Source organism: Dama dama, chromosome 27, assembly GCF_033118175.1.
Source record: "Dama dama isolate Ldn47 chromosome 27, ASM3311817v1, whole genome shotgun sequence".
In the NCBI taxonomy this organism is placed as follows: domain Eukaryota; kingdom Metazoa; phylum Chordata; class Mammalia; order Artiodactyla; family Cervidae; genus Dama; species Dama dama.
The window spans coordinates 53,059,311-53,076,360 of record NC_083707.1 but is presented as its reverse complement, the minus strand read 5'-3'; the positions used below and the strand labels follow the sequence as shown (position 1 = coordinate 53,076,360).

Here is a 17,050-nt window from a genome sequence, read left to right as displayed (position 1 = left end):
GCTCAGAAGTGGAATTGCTGGATCATATAGCAGCTCTAAGGTTTACCTAGTGGTTCAGCATTAAAGAATCCACCTGCCAATACAAGAGACACAGATTTGATCCCTGGGTCGGGAAGATCCCCCGGAGAAGGAAATGGTAACCCACTCCAGTGTTCTTGCCTGGGAAATCCCATGGACAGAAGAGCCTGGCGTGTTACAGTCCGTGGGGTTCCAAAAGAGTTGGACACAATTTAGTGAGTAAACAACACCAGCAGTGGTTCTGTGTTCAACGTTGAGGGACCACCATACAGTTTTCCACAGTGACGGCCCTAGATTCCATTCCAACTGCCAGTGCACAAGGGTTCCAGTTCCTCTAGGTTCTTAGTGATCTTAACCATATTTTTTTGTTTGTTTGTTTAGGTGGAATGATTATGAGTTGAAGAAGATGAGAAGAGCTAGGTGGCCTTTAAAACCCCACCCGTCCTGTCACTGGTGATGCATGGTCTTAAACAAACTCACTAAGAAGTTCTCTGCTTACCCCAAAGAGTGAGTAAACCTTTTATTAATCCATGATTTTCTCTTAAAGAACAGATTATATGCCTATACTTGATCCTTTAGTACTCAGAGCAATACATTTTTCAATGCATGTGTGTCCCCATGCTGACATGGTAGGAATGAAATAGCTTGAGGATGAAGAGTGTTATATTTCTTTGGTTTTGGTGTGTTGCCACGGGCACAAATTTAGTGGGGTCTTTGTTTTGGGTTAAGTCCCTTAAAAAGCCCTTGATGTGAAGATTTGTGTAAAAGTGAGTTATCATGAAGTGCTCCCAGGAGAAATCACTAGTGGGATGGGAGAAGACAGAAAGAGAAAGGAGACGAGCCAAACGTGGGTGCTACATCTAGGGTGCAATATTGTGGAGCAGTATCTCCCCATGGGGGGCTTCCCAGGTGCCTCAGTGATAAAGAATTCTCCTGGCAATGTAGGTGGTGCAGGAGATGTGGGTTTGATCCCTGAGTCTGGAAGATTCCCCTGAAGGAAATGGCAACCCACACTAGTATTCTTGCCTTGGAAATCTCTTGGACAGAGGAGCCTGGCAGGCTGCAGTCCACAGAGGTCTGAGAGTCAGACCCGACTTAGCGACGAAGCTCACACCCATGCATCTTTGACTCCCCACTGAGTCACTTTGACTCCCCAATGGGTCACTTTGGTTCAGTCCTGCCTGGGGTTCTGGAAATAAGCTGGCTTACACTACAGAGTTGTCTCAGTCAGGGCACGGGGGCTTGAGCATTTAACAGTATTGGTAAAATCTGATCTGGAATTCACAGGTCTCCTGTGTGTGTAGGCTAAAAAGCAAATTCTGGCAACGGAAGGCAACCTTCTAGCTGACTTGGGTATTGGCTGCTGGGATAGGAACCTTACTGGGCGTGTGCTTGAAACAGCAGAAACATCCAAAGGCATGTGCTGGAGGAGTGACAGTCTGCTGTTGCTGTGGTCTAGTTCCTAAGGCATGTCCGAGCCCACAGGCTGCAACCCTCCAGGCTCCTCTGACAGTCCCTGATCCACATGTCCAAAAAGGCAGCACGTATCCGGAGGAGGATGAACACAGACAGGCAAGGGTTCGCATTGTGCTCATTTCATATCAGTCATTCGATATAAATAACATGGAGGAAGAACTTTGTATCAAAACTTTATTTATTAAACAAAAAATGCACCATTGGAATAACATTTCTATAAAAAATGAATATGAGACTGTTCTACAGTGATTACAAAACCCCTTTTTCCTCGTGTAGTAGTATACAAGATCGTGTGTAGAAACAGTCATTGTTTTAAACTGTAAGCAAGTTTCCTTTCTCATAGAACAAGATTTACACTTAAATATTGCAATCACTAGTCTAATTTGGTTAACAATGCTAGAGTCTGACAATTTAAAGAAACTCTTTGTGGGCTCAAAATACCTTTTTTTTTTTTTTGACATTAAAAGGCATTTTGTAGCAACAAAAAATTTCTTCTTTCCACTAAGGCTAGTTAAAGCTGTAGTGTACCCATTTCTACCAAATAAACCTACCACTAGCACACTAACAATTTGAATCGCAAAGCCCTCGGAGAGAATGAGTAGCATGTGATCTGAAAAATGCCATCAGAATATTGTGGGTTTGGTGGTAACCAAGTCTGAATGACCCTGGCAAGGGAGAAGGCGGTGATGACAGAAATTCAGCGGGGGCTTTGCCTGGGCACACCCTCATACTGAGCAGTGGACAGTTCATCTCCAAAGTGGTCCCTCTAAGCTATGGATCACTGCAGCTTTAACAGCCAGATCTAGATTCCCAACCAGGTCTCCCTCTGTATCATAAATTATCCAAAAAAGAAGCCACTCTAAATAATAAATTAAATATTACTTATAAAAAGTACACCCTGGACCCACCCACCCAACCCGCCCCCCCCCAAAACAAGCTGACAATTCACGAAGTTCTGAATTGTCAGGTTTACCCTACAGTAATAAAAAAACAGCATTTCTCCTCCTCTCTAACCTTCCTTTCTTGCATCTGAGAACACACGTTCAGCACACACTGAGACCCCTTGGCCCATGTATCTGTGTTCGCGACATCTTGTAGAGTTTTTGCTGTTGCTCTCCAACCAACAAAAAAATCAGAGGATGACAATGTACAGAGGCTCTCTGCTGAGAGCAGAAGTCCTTCAGAGTGCAGCAGAAATCCAGCAAGAGAACGTTACCCGGGAGCGGCAATGAAGAGCCAAGATACGGTCTTAGTGTGTGCACTTCCATCTGATCTCACTGACCAGGAAATATTCAGGCATTTCTTTCCAGAATCAGGACATTTTGGAAGCAGGTATTTCAATAGCAAGTTACACTGACACATGGGATAGCATGTATTTTTGAATGCAATGGAATATCATACAAAACATCTATGATTTTTTCCAAAGTCTGACTTAATTGGAAACGTTGGAATCAAGTGAAAAGCTTTTCTGTACACTAGGAAAGTGCTTTCTGAAAGTTACCAGAGAAATACAAATTATTGTAAGTCAAATGTCGCTTTGAAAATATTTAAAAAGAGATAGTAGGTTTGAGTGTACAACCGACTGCTCTGCTGCTCCGGATTGTTGGGGGTTCTCTCTTGTGTATGTGGGTGATGAACATGCGAGGATATTAACATCTGGCCTTAGGTACGGTCTGCGTTTAGATGAAGTAAATTGGTCCAGGAAGGGAAAGCGACCGCACTCTGCATCTATTTTAAAGTTCTGACGGTTTTGTTTTTGATAAACATGTGTCAAACTAGGGACTTACTCTATTTCTTTTTCTCTCTCATGAACTAGAAATGGACATTCTGAAATTACAAGGAGTCAGTCTGGAACACAGTTTTTTATATAAAAGGTAAGGGGATCTCTTTAGAGGTGGCTTTTTTGGGGTGGGGTGGTTAGAATTTCAGTTCAGCAGCCATGTATGAGACACTATTATGTTTGGAGAAGACCTTAAGACGTCTCTTTAAACAGAGTCAACAGACAGCTGTATCACAAGGGTAACTGGGAATGAGTAACCATTTTCAAGCACAGACTGTGAAGGCTTCCAGAAAGACCTGTGCTTAGATTCTTTACGGGAAAAGCCAATGAATGCCAAACTATTATAGTTTCCAAATGTCTGGAATGACACACCAGTGCTGGACTTTTGTAGGTCTTACCCAATGCAGGGGACGAAAACATGTACGTCACTGGGAACGACCCTTATTTTGAAGAAAATAATAATGTTATATCCAACCCCTCCTAGGAAGCCTTAATAAATTCACTTCCTATATCCCTGCCCTCACTTGATTTTTTTCCAGCTTGTTCAATTGTATGTGCACTTTATAATATCCAAATGTAAAGTTCCATTATTTAAATGCTCTAGAAGCTTATAGCTCTGTTCTACAAAGAGCTGTGACTCATTTCTTATTGAGAGTGAGTCTCTAAGAACTATTTAACTCTTGGCCAGAGCATCCTCCAAGTGTTCTGTGCATTTTGAGCTCTCTGCATTTTTGTGAGTTTCTCAAATGCAGAACTTCCTAGAGGAAAGAAAATAGCTTTCTTATCAGCATGAAATACCAAAGAAACATACCAAGCTTTTTCAAGAGGCGGCTCATGCCTGACAGTTCAGCAGAGCTGGGGGGCGGGGGGCGGTTTGTGGGGCGGGGTCTGAGCATGCTCTGCCAAGTTTTATTTTCTTCTTTTTCGGGGAGAACTGACTTCTGGTGGCAGAGCTGCTGGTTGGCTGTCAAGCATCACCCCACGGGAATCAGGGAGATTTATGAGCTTAAAGAGCCCTGTTTGTCATGAACTAGACTCAGAGTAAGAGCAAAACAAAGGTTATCTTGCAGGATTCACAGATTTCTTCTTGTCGAGAGATCAGGAGACCGGGAAATTAAAAAGTTACCTGTACACTTGGGCAGGCAGTTGTACACGCACGTGAACTATCTGAGAGAACAAGGAGCAGGGTTGTACAGAGTTGTGGTCAAGTCATGTTCAAACCACTGGGCCAATCTCCCAAGAGCCTCTTCTGAGAATGTAAATGGATTCTACCACATATTCCTTGCATGAGCTAAGACTTATTAGCATTGCCAATTACTAAGATAGAGCATTGGGTGTGTTTATGAAGACAGTTTCAAGAGCATGCTGAAATCATACACTGTATATTTTCATGTGTTTAAACAATGTATCTCCTAAGATCATTGACTTTGACTAGAGGAGTTTGGAATGTTGTAAAAATGCTAGTTCTCTTGATTGTGCAGATACAGCATACAGACTGAAGACATGACTAGTCCCTGAAATCCGCAGCTCATTCCAAACTGGACCCTCAGGGTGACTTTCCTTGGGTATCAGATGCCTTCAGAGAATGTTCCGTGTTTGTGAGGATTAGAATGGAAAACCCATCCTAGGACCTTGAGAAGGTAAGGTGGGCTAATGGACATTTTTTTTTTTTTTCTGATGTCATGGATTATTTTTTGTAAGACTCAATATTATGTTATGAAATGCCTTGTTCCAGGTCAGTGGAGTGTTGTTTGCCTAAGTGTTTAGATATTGAATAAGAGTTATCTGCCCCAGAGGATAACGTCACATAGCTCTTCAGAAGGACTTCATGAAAATATAAGTAAATTGAACAAGCACTCTTGTTGAAAGAACAATTTCACAAATGGACCGGACTTTCTAATGAACCATTTGAACAAGCCCTCTCTTTGACATCAGATTTCCTTCCCGACATAAAACTGTAAAAAAATAATCTGAATTATTACTTCTGTTACAGTGCCATTTTGCTCAAAATATTTCATTCAGGGATTCATATATAATTACCCACCTAATAAAAGGAGCTATTAGGTTGTAAAGATCCTATTCCTTCCATGCTCTTTTAAAATTATGACCTACTCAAGCTTGAAATCAAAGGCAGAGCTGAAAGGAGTAATTCAGCTGAAACTCTCTTATTGGGTTTTCAAGTTGCCTAACAGATAAATATGCAAACGGGCTCCCTTTTGGCGATTCAGCTGCACAAATGGATTAACTCCAAATCTGCAGCTGCAAATTCAGAAACTAAAAGGGTGCACACACAATGTTTTTAATTTCACCTAGTTGCAAGCTGTAGATAAACATGGCAATAGGAGTTTAAGGTTCTAGCTCACAATGAAGATGCAGTTTTAAAGAGCATCCACCGGATTTAGGATGATGTGTCAGAAGTGTCAAGTGGTGTCTTCCTCTCCGTTCCTCTCTGACTCTGGGCAGCCGTGGTGCAGAAAGTTTCCTTGACAACAAACCTGGTGGTCGCCATTCATCAACACTGCCTGCCCTGAGTCAGTGAGGACCCTGCTGGTGGAAGAGACATCACTTAAGAGAAGGTACTGTTTGAAACCACCTTCCATTTTCCTTCCCTTCCTTGGATGGGATGGGTCTGCCACGTCCACAGAGGGTTTCAGGAAGGTAGATCGGGGCGGGGGCGGGTGGCATGGAATGTGTGGAGCTGGCCACCTGACCGGGACTGGCTGCCCAGGAGGACTCAGGGAGGGATGGGGTGGAGAGGGGGACTCTTCCAGCCAGACTTCTGAGGGAGACGGGCTTGGTGAAGCTTTGAAATATCATCACAGTGTGGGATGGCACAAAAGCCACCCAGATTGAACAGTGTCCTGTTAGAAGGTTTAAGCTCATAATTACTGGGTGTCTGAGAAGATTGCATATTATATCCTCCTTCAGGAAGTGGACCGGTGGCTGGCAGCATGCCCCTAGCTGGAGATTTTTAAGTGTTCCTGTTCTCCAGACATCAGTGTTAACCAAGGGTGGATTTACAGATACCTTGCTAACACGGGTGAATTTCGCAGCCACTTGCTGATACCCACCACCTGTGCAAGTGTGACCACGTGACAGAAGCCTCTGTTTGCCTGTTTACTTTTTTTGTGCTGTCAGAAAAACATCAATCCTTTGGTGAGAAAGTTCCCATGGGTGCTCTGTACTTTCAATTTGGAAACAAAATAGTGAGCTTGCACTGGTTTGCCATGGCAGGGTACAGGCTTCAATAATGCACTTGCCGTTTGTAAGACTAGACCTACACATTCGGAGAAACGGACAGGCCTTGATGAAGAACGTTAAGTGTTTGTCATGACAGTGCGGTCACTGCAGTGGCAAAGGCCCAGGACTGTTCTTGCAGCTTCAGCTTTGGCACTGCAGTGAAGATGTGTCTTAGCTTTTGTTGAGGGACCCCAGAGTCCTCATTTTGAAACTCCTGATGCCCAGGAAGGAAGGACTGCGTCTTCCTTCTGAACTGCTGTAGGATCTTCCAGGAGTGAGTGGTCTTGATGGCTGACCTGTACATTGGTTAGAGTCCTTGGACACAGGTGTGCTGTTCGTGGGTAACTGGTAATGCTGCGGAGGTCCCCGCAAATTCAGCTCGTCAATTCGGGAATGCGTGTTAAAAGGCCGAGCCTGTGATGGCATTAAGCTGCTTCATCAGCCCTTCCAAACTTGCCATTTGTTCACTCAGATCATCCTGTTCATACACCTACAGAGAGAATGAGAGCAAAGGATTAGTGCAGGTGAATGTTGGTGCCTTCCTTTTGTTAAGGCGGGGCCATCTCTAATCCTTTCACTGTGCATTCTCATGCAAGCCACAGCGGCCCATAGCCCAGGGGCTGCATGCAGCAAAAGACCATTGACTGAAGATGCTGGTCGTAAAAGAGGCGGTGACGAAGGATTGTCTGCTATTTCACCAGCTTCATCCTTGTGATGAGGCTTCTGTGTTGAAAACAAAATCTTGTTTCAAATCAAGTCCTACCAATTACTAGCTGTGTGATCTTGGACAAGTTAGTAAACCTCTCTGATGTGTAGCTTTCAGGTATAAAATGAAGATGGTTATATCTATTTCAAAGGCTGTTCTGAGCATCCTGGGACGTGTTTAGTGCCTATCAGTGTTCAGCACAGGGTAGATATTTATGTTAGTTACTTTTCCTGTCCATCCGGCTATAAACAGAATTTACATAAGCAGGTTTCCTCTCTTTGTAATACCACATAAGCATTTTTTTGTGGGAACTTGACCTCTTGGTATTAAATAGGTTGTAGATGGTACCTTCTTATATGAATTTCAGCCTGCCAGTAAATGATTTGGTCATTTACTGTGTTATCTTCAGAGTTTGACAAGGATTGAAAATAGCCACTTTGGCTCAAAAAACTGGCCCTATGTATGAAAAGGGAGGGTGCAGTGAGGTGATTAGTTTTGTTACTTCTTTCCACAAATGATGTCATAGCTGTCTGGGTTGTTTTTCTTGAATAATCTAGATTTCGTTGTCCAATACAGAAACCTCAAGTCAAAAGTAGCACCTGGGGTTTTGAAATGTGAATAGCCTAAATTGAGATGTGTTGTATATATAAAATATACATCATATTCTGAGCACTTAGTACAAAAAAGTAAATATCTTAATGATAATTTTTTAATATTTTTTGAATGTTGAAGTGATAATATCTATATGGGTTAGATAAAAATATATCATTAAAATTAATCTCACCTATTTATTTTTACATCTTTTCATGTGACTCCTAGAAAGTTTTAAACTGTGTGGTTCACATTGTATTTCTGTAGGATAGTGTATATATATATATATACACACACACACACATGTGCCTATTTATATAAATGTATATAAATATATACATGTGTATATGTATGTAAAGTCACTCAATATGTTGCTATCAGCTTGTATGTATAAAGATTGCCTTTAAGTATCAATGATCTTTTTCATATAACTAGATCCCTGAGGTAATTTTTTTCCATAAAGTTTTTTCTCTTCATATTCAAGTGAAGGAAAACAGAACTAAACAAATAGGAAGAGCAGCGAGGGCTTGGGCTTGGTGGAGAGGGCTGGTTGGCTTAGACTGCTTTGCACAGCGTGCTTCCGTGAGTTTCAAGGATGGCCTTACATTGGCTGGGTCCTCTGTTGGTTTGTGGCTCTCCTCAGACACTTCAGGGGCTGTCGGCACAGATACAGGAAGCAAAGGAGATCTTGCCTTTCCAGCCAACCCAAGAGAGGCTGTTTTAACATGAGTCTTGGGAAGAGTAGGCCCTAGAATAGAAAACAGAGTGATGAAAGTACTGTGTAAAACATTCTGGAACAATCTCTCAAGTGTGTAAGCTGAATCCAGTGGGTTGGCATTGCCTTTAGGTTATTGTTCATTCTGTCGTCAAGAGATGAGTTCTGACCATGAACGGGCTCATTTTATTTCTACTGAATGGAAGACAAATCCTGATTAGGCGTCTCCAGATGAACCTCCACCAGTCAGATATCCCTGTGAAAGGTTGCCTGGGAACTGTGGACTGTTTGCACATACGGTGTTTAAGTGTCAGGCCAGCTCAGCTGGGGCCGGTCGCAGCTTTGGGCCAGAGAGCCCTGTTCTCGACCACCTGTATAAGCCATATACTGTTTATAACAAGTACCAAGGAACACTTGCGCAGTTAAAAGAGATGGTTGCTCTGATCTGCAAATGAGTATTAGATGTTACAGCGCAAAACAGTTCTTTATGGCTAACCTGATTGAATATTTTCTGTTGGAAAAGAAAAAAAAGGTATGATTCTGTCCTAATCAGTATAGTTTCTCTCAATGAAACACATTCTAATGCTCATGAAAGTCATTTGAATAACTGTTGAGTTTCTACTAAATGATATTTCAGCCTGCTACAAACAATGACTACCTTTTCTTTTAGGGTCTAAAATTTGCCTTATAAATTCTGCAACATATAGCAGCAGTATAAATTTGTCCCTATAGTCTAAAATACAAATTTTATAAAGGTGTATATCAAATCAGCTAGTATACCTCATATACCTAAGGACTTTTGTCAGTATTAGAACCAAAACCTTAGCATAGGAGGCATTGAAGCTATTACAATTAGTTTGCCTCGGTTCTCTTCTATAATCAGTGATGATATTTAAGTTCAAACGATCCCAGCGACATACTGTATATTTTTGGGTAAAAAAAAATGTTATTTTGACCATACTTTCAAAAACATAATCTAGTTAATAAAACTCAAAAGTTGTTATACTATCAGAGAAATAGGGAATACTTGCTTATTAGAAAAGGAAGAATGCAAACCATCTAGGAAGCTAGTAATTTATAAATGCTAAATCCTTTCCAATGCACATTTTATCATACATTTTGGCCTAGCATCTAATTCCTTCATATTTATATTCAATCACCACTTTTCTTAAACCAAGGCTGAAAAGTCTGCAGTTAGAATCATTTATCACTAGAGGGTGATCTTAAGTTTTTGGTAACTCATATGAGAAGAGATACAGAGACAGGAGAAGTAAGAATCATCTTCTTATTAAGAAAGGAAACACTAATATTTATGGAGCTCCTACTAAGCTCTAGACTTGTGCTAAGTTTATTTCATTTTAGGCAATAGCATGGTAGGGAAGAATTTGGGACTTACCAACTGAATCTGAATTCAGATCCTGGAAAGCCTAACTGTGCATTCTACCTGTATAATTCCTTGCTCAACTAACCTAATTTCTCTTGCCTGTTTCTACATCTATAAAATAGAAATAATAATTTGTGAGGATTAATAAGATGATGTATTTAAAGTTGCTGATTTCCTGTCACTCTTTCGAAGAGAGCTAGCTGTTATTAAGATTTAACAGACTCTTGGACTCTGTGGGAGAAGGCGAGGATGGGATGATTTGAGAGAATAGCATTGAAACATGTATATTACCATATGTGAAATAGATCACCAGTCCAGGTTCGATGCATGAGACAGGGAGTTCAGGGCTGGTGCACTGGGACCACCCTGAGGGATGGGATGGGAGGGAGGTTGGAAGGGGTTCAGGATGAGGGAGACGTGTACACCCGTGGCTGATTCATACCGATCTATGGTGAAAGCCACTACAATATTGTAAAGTGATTAGCCTCCAATTAAAATTAATTAAAAAGAGATTTAATTGTCAAAACAAGCCTGCTAAGTATTCTATCTCCAGTTCATATACAAGGATGCTAAAAGGAAGAAAAATGAAGTAACTTAACCAAATTCATACATTTCAGAAGGGCAGATAGTAAGAATTTTTACCAAGATCTATCAAACTCCACTGAACACATTAATGTCTTTTTCATCGACATGTTGATTTAATCCATCCAACTTAAATGAGCTTTTTGAAGAAGCAGTATAAAAAAAACATGAAACGTAGTTCAAGACTATAAGTCATTTGAGGGTATAAAGTACTTATTGTATTATAGTTTCTTAAATTATGTTTGAATTTAAGGAGGAAAACAATGAAGTTTGGCATTGATTTAAACTACTTTTATTACAGTGTTATTTACATTTATACAAACATAAAACTTGGCATAACTTTTATAAACTTGTAGTTCTAAGACTATTCTATGAAACCAAAACATGTTTAAGTTAAATAGCAAAGTACTATACAAATAATGCAATTTAAATTAAAATCATCAATTTAATGAGATTGGAAGTCAGTGGACTGAAACAAAATAATCACATAAATTTTTTTACTGACTGCTGTGTCACACAGGTCATTTTCAGTTTGTCTTATATGATCCTTTTCTACCATCAGTTTTTTTCTGGTCGAACAACTAGCAAACCTTCCTTCTTCCAAAGAATGTAATAATACCAGCTGGTCTTTGTTGGATCTGAAGAAATGATCTGTGTAGTAAATCTACCTCTGTATTTTTTCTTTGGCCTCTGACTAGAAACACAGTGTTCCTAGAGCCAACTTAGTTGTAAACCTAAATACAAAGGCAGGCACTAAAAACCCTGGCAGAGTGATGCTATAAAGGATTCTCTAGATACCCCAGCGTGTGTAATTCACATGAATATTATAGATGATCACGCAAGTGAATGCACAAAGTTTAAAGAGGAGTCTTCATACAGTACTTGTGAACACTGGGAATGCATCTATGGAACTCCTACTGTGAATGTCATTTTCTGAACTGTGTTTACAGTCCCTTCAAGTATGTTCACAATGTTCTGATTAAACCCGAATGTAGTTTTATTGCCACGGAAAGATGTTCCTCCGAGCACATTCCATGACCTCCTAGCTCTTCCTTCCCTACATTTAATAGAACACAGTAGCTACATTTGAATGATTAACACTTTATATGTTAATATTTGATTTTTTTTTTTTAAATTTTTACTTCGATTTTCTTGATGGCATATGGTGAAATCCAATTAGTTTTTGAATTTTAAATTTTAGTTCTTTACAAATTATAGTCGATTTACAGTGTTGTACTAGTTTTAGGTACAAAGAGATTCCAACACACACATATATATATATTCTTTTTCAGATTCTTCTCCATTATAGGTTATAAGATACTGAATATAGTTTCCTAAGTTGCTATGCAGTGGGTCCTTGTTTATTTTACATATAGTAATTTGTATCTGCTAATGCCAAACTCCAAATTTATCCCTCCCTTCTACCCCTTTCCACTTCGGCAGCCTTAAGTTTGTTTTCTATGTCTGTATATCTGTTTCTGGTTTATAAATATGTTTTTTATATCATTTGTCAGATTCCACATATAAATAAGATTATATGGGATTTGACTTCATTTAGTGTAATAATCTCTAGGTCCATCCATGCTGTAGATGTCACTGTTTCATTCTTTTTTATGGCTGAGAATTATATAGATACCCTGCATCTTCTTTATCCATTCTGCTGATAGACATTTAGGTTGCTTCCATGGCCTGGCTATTGTAAACAGAGCTTCAGTGAACACTGGGGTGCATGTATCTTTTTGAAGTAGTGCTTTCTCTGGATATATGCTCAGGAGTGGAACTGCTGGCTCATATGGCAACTCAATATTTAAAAATTTTTAAGAAACCTCCATACTGTTCTCCATGGTGGCTGCACCAAGTTACATTTCTACCAACAGCGTAGGTTTCCATTTTTCCCACACCCTCTCCAGCATCTCTTATTTTCAGTCTTTATGGCCCTGGTGGCTCAGATGGTAAAGAATCTGCCTGCAGTGCAGGAGACCTGGGCTTGATCCCTGGGTTGGGTAGATGCCCTGGAGAAGGGAATGGCAACTCACTCCAGTATTCTTGCCTGGAAAATTCCATGGACAGAAAAGCCTGGCTGACTACACAGTCCGTGGGGTCGCAAAGAGTCAGACATGCCTGAATGACTAACACACACACACACACACACACACACACATGACCATTCTGACTGGTTTGAGGTGATATCTCATTGTGGTTTTAATTTGCATTTCTCTGTTAATTAGTGATGTTGCACATCTTTTCATGTGCCTATTGGCCATCTGTCTTTTTGGGAAAATCTCTATTTAGGTCTCCTGCCCACTTTATGATCAGGTTGTTTGGGCTTCTTTCATATTGAGCTGTATGAACTCTTTGCATATTTTGGAGATCAATCTTTTCTTGGTCACATCATTTGTAAATATTTTCCTCTGTTCTGAAAGTTGTCTTTTGATTTTATTTCCAGTTTTCCTTGCTGTGCAAAAACTTACAAGTTTCATTAGGTCCTATTGGTTTATATTTGCTTTTATTTCTATTGGGAGACTGACCTAAGAAAGTATTGCTACAGTTTATATAAATTTATATAAGAGAATGTTTTGCCTATATTCTCATCTAGGAGTTTTTTGGGGTCATGTATTATATTAAGTCTTGAAGCTATTTTGAGTTTTTTTGTATGGTGTGAGGGTGTGTTCTAATAACTTCATTGATTTACGTGCAGCTGTCCAACGTGCAGCTGTCCAACGTTCCCAGCACCACTTGCTGAAGAAACTGGCTTTTCCCCACTGTATCTTGGCTCATTTGTCACAGGATAATTGACCAAAAGTGTGAGGATTTATTTATGGGCTCTCTCTTCTGTTCCAGTGATCCATTCATCTGTTTCTGTGCCAAGGCCATACTATTTTGATTACTGTAACTTTGTAGTATGGTATGCGGTTTGTGAGGATTTTGTCTCCTGCTTTGTTCTTTTCCCTTCGGATCACTTTGCAATTCTGGCCTTTAATGGTTCCATATAAGTTTTAGTATTATATGTTCTAGTTTTGTGGAAAAAGTCATGGGTAATTTGATAGAGATCACATTAAATCTGTAGATTGTGTTGTGTAGTATGGCCATTTTAATAATATTAGTTCTTCTAACTCAAGAGCAAGGAATAGTTTTTCCATTCCTTTAAATAACCTTCAATTTCTTTTATGAATATTTTTATAGTTCTCAGTGTATAAGTCTTTCACCTCCTTGGTCAGGTTTATTCCTAAATATTTTATTTCTCTGATGCAATTTTAAAGGGGATTTAAAAAAAAACTTTCTTCTTCTGATATTTCATTGTTAGTGTAAAGAAATGCAACTGATTTATGTATGCTAATCTTGTATCCTGCTACCTTGCTAAAGTTGTAACTTCTACTTGTTTTTGTGTGGAGTTTTTAGGGTTTTCTACATATAGTGTCATGTCATCTGCATATAATTACAATTTTACTTCTTCTTCCCTTACAATTTGTATATACTTAATTCTTGTATGATTTCTATAGCTAGAACTTCAAATACTACATTGAATAGAAGTGGTAAGTGGGCATTCTTGTCTTGTTCCATGTTTTAGCGAGAATGCATTCAGGTTTTCACCATTAAGTATTATGTTAACAGTGGATTTATAAATAGCTTTCATTATGTTGAGATATATCACCTCCATTCCCACTTTGGTGAGAATTTTTATTATGAATGGATGCTGCATTTTATCAAATGCTTTTTTCTGCATCTATTGAGCCGATCATGTGGTTTTTATCTTTCTTTTGTTTGTGACTGATGTATCATCTGATTGATTTTCATATGTTTGATTACCTTGTGATCCTAGCATGAATCCAGCATGACTATGATGTATGATCTATTTTATGTGTTGTTGAATTCAGTTAGGTAATATTTTATTAAGGATTTTTGCATCTATATTGATCAAAGATACTGACCTGCAATTTTATTTTTTGGTCGTTTCTTTGTCTGGTTTTGGTATCAGGGTGATGGTGGCTGCATAGAATGATTTTGGGAATGTTCCCTTTTCTTCAGACTTCTTCAGATTCTTGGAAGAGTTTGAGAGAGATTAGTGTAAGTTCTTTTTTAAATGTTTATTTAGTAGAATTCCCCAGTGAAACCATCTAGGCCTGGGCTTCTGCTTGCATGGAGTTTTTTAAATTATAGGTTGTTTCACTTCTAGTGATCAGTCTTTTCAAATTATCTATTATTCTTGATTCAGTTTTAGTGGGCTGTATGTTTCTAGAAACTTTTCTGTCTCTTCTAGGTTGTCCAGTTTGGTGGCGTAGAGTTGTTTATAGTATTCCCTAATGATTAATTTTTATTTATATGGTATCACTTTTTATGTCTCCCTCTTCATTTCTTATTTCATTTATTTGGCCTTCTCTTGTTTATTTTTGGTAAGCGTGGCCAAAGGTTTGTCAATTTTGTTTATTCTTTCAACAAAACCAGCTTTTGGTTTCATTAACTTGTCTGTTTTTAAACCTCAAGCTCCTCTCTGATATTTATTATTTCCTTCCTTCTGTCGACTTTAGGTTTTGTGGTTGTTCTAATTCTGTTAGGTGGTAGGTCAGGGTTGTTTTTTGAGGAAGCTCTATTTGCTATAAACTTTACTCTTAAGACTGCATTTGCTATATCCCATAGATTTTTTGTATGGTTGTGTTTTTATTGCCATTTGTCTTGAGGTATTTGTAAAATTTTCTCTTTGATTTCATCCTTGACCCATTGGTTTCTTAGTAGCATGTTGTTGGTCTCCATATATTCTTGTTTCTCATTTCTAATTTCATGCCACAGTGGTCAGAGAAGGTTGCATGCAATAATACCCGCCCTCTTAAAATCTGTTGAGACTTGTTTTGTGTCCTTTGTGGTCTATCCTAGAGAATACTCCATGTGTGTTTGGGAAGAATGTGTTTTCTTTTATGGAAGGATTTACTGTTCTAAGGGCTTCCCTCATAGCTCAGTTGTTAAAGAATCTGCCTGCAATGCAGGAAACCCTGGTTTGATTCCTGCACCAGGAAGATCTACTGGAGAAGGGATAGGCTACCCACTCCAGTATTCTTGGGCTTTCCCTGTGGCTGAGCTGGTAAAGAATCTGCCTGCACTGCAGGAGACCTGGGTTTGATCCCTAGGTTGGGAATATCCCCTGGAGAAGGGAAAGGCTACCCACTCCAGTATTCTGGCCTGGAGAATTCCCTAGACTATATAGTCCATGGGGTCACAAGAGTTGGACACGACTAAGTGACTTTCACTCTCTTACTGTTCTAAAATTACCAATTATACATAACTGTTTTGTTGTATATGATCTCTGTTGCTTTACAGATTTTCTTCCTGGAATCCTGTCCATTGATGTCAGTGGGGCATTAAAGTCTTCTACTTTTATTGTAGTCCCATCATTTCTCCTTTTATATCTGTTGATGTTTTACATATTTAGGTGCTCCTATATTGGGTGCATATATATTGATCCTTTTAATGGTATATAATGTCCTTCTTTATCTTTATGGGCTTTGTTTTTGAGGTCCATTTTGTCCTATATGAGTATTCCTACTGTTTCTTGTCATTTCTATTTGAATGAAATGTCTTTTTCCCTCCCCCCACTTTCCATATAGGGGCCTCTTGTAGGCAGCATGTTGTAGGTTCTTGTTTTATTGTCCAATCTTCCCTCCTGTATCTTTTGGTTGCAGCATTTATTCTATTGGCATTTAAAGTAATTATTTATGGGTATGTATTTGTTGCCACTTTAAATCTTGTTTACCAAGATTTTATATTTCTTCTTTGTTCCTTTCTTTTGGATTTTCCTTTTGTGGTTTGCTTGTCTTCTTTTGTGTTGTTGCTTGAGTTCTTTTTGGTTCTTGTGCACCTACTTTATGTTTTTGATTTGTGGTTACCCTGGATTTCAAGTGGGTTTCCCTGGTGGCTCAGATGGTAAAGAATCTGCCTGCAATGCGCGAGAGCCATGTTCAATCCCTGGGTTGGGAATATCCCCTGGAGAAGGACATGGCAACCCACTCCACTACTGTTGCCTGGAGGATTCCATGGACAGAAGAGCATTTTCTATGTTAACCCATTATATCTACTTGCTTTAAACTGGTAGTAATATAAGTTCAAACACATTCTAAAAGATTACATTTTCTTACTCCCCTCACCAACAGCTTGTAATTTTGATCTCCTATTTTACATCTTTATGTTTATCCTTTTGCTGTTCATGGTAGTTAAAACCAGGCTTTCCACATGGTGTTAGTGGTAAAGAACCTGCCTGCCAGTGAAGGAGACATAAGAGATGCAGTTTCGATCCTTGGGTCAGGAATATCCCATGGCAAGTCACTCCAGTATTCTTGCCTGGAGAATCCCCATGGACAGAGGGGTCTGGAGGGCTATAGTCTATAGGGTCGCACAAAGTTAGACATGATAGAAATGAATTAGCGTGCACGCACATAGTTAAAATAACTTTCACAATTTTTTTAAAAAAAAATTTCTTTTAAAATGTATGTACTGGCTTTATTTAAGTGATCTACAATCCTTTTATATGTTTACTTTTCCTACTGCAATCTTCCCCTTCCTTATAGATTC

The 17,050-nt window shown here is 39.3% G+C and overlaps 1 protein-coding gene across 1 annotated transcript in view; it reads right to left on the bottom strand.

Moving 5' to 3' along the window:
- Positions 1–1,654: 1,654 nt before the first annotated feature.
- DCC (DCC netrin 1 receptor) overlaps positions 1,655–17,050 on the bottom strand; it is a 1,105,239-nt gene continuing 1,089,843 nt past the window's right edge. The window contains exons 28-29 of the mRNA XM_061130661.1: positions 8,417–8,559; positions 1,655–7,004 (exon numbers count right to left, since the gene is read on the bottom strand). Coding sequence (XP_060986644.1) covers positions 6,915–7,004; positions 8,417–8,559 — 233 coding nt within the window. The 3' untranslated portion in view covers positions 1,655–6,914. The remainder of the gene's footprint in view (positions 7,005–8,416; positions 8,560–17,050) is intronic.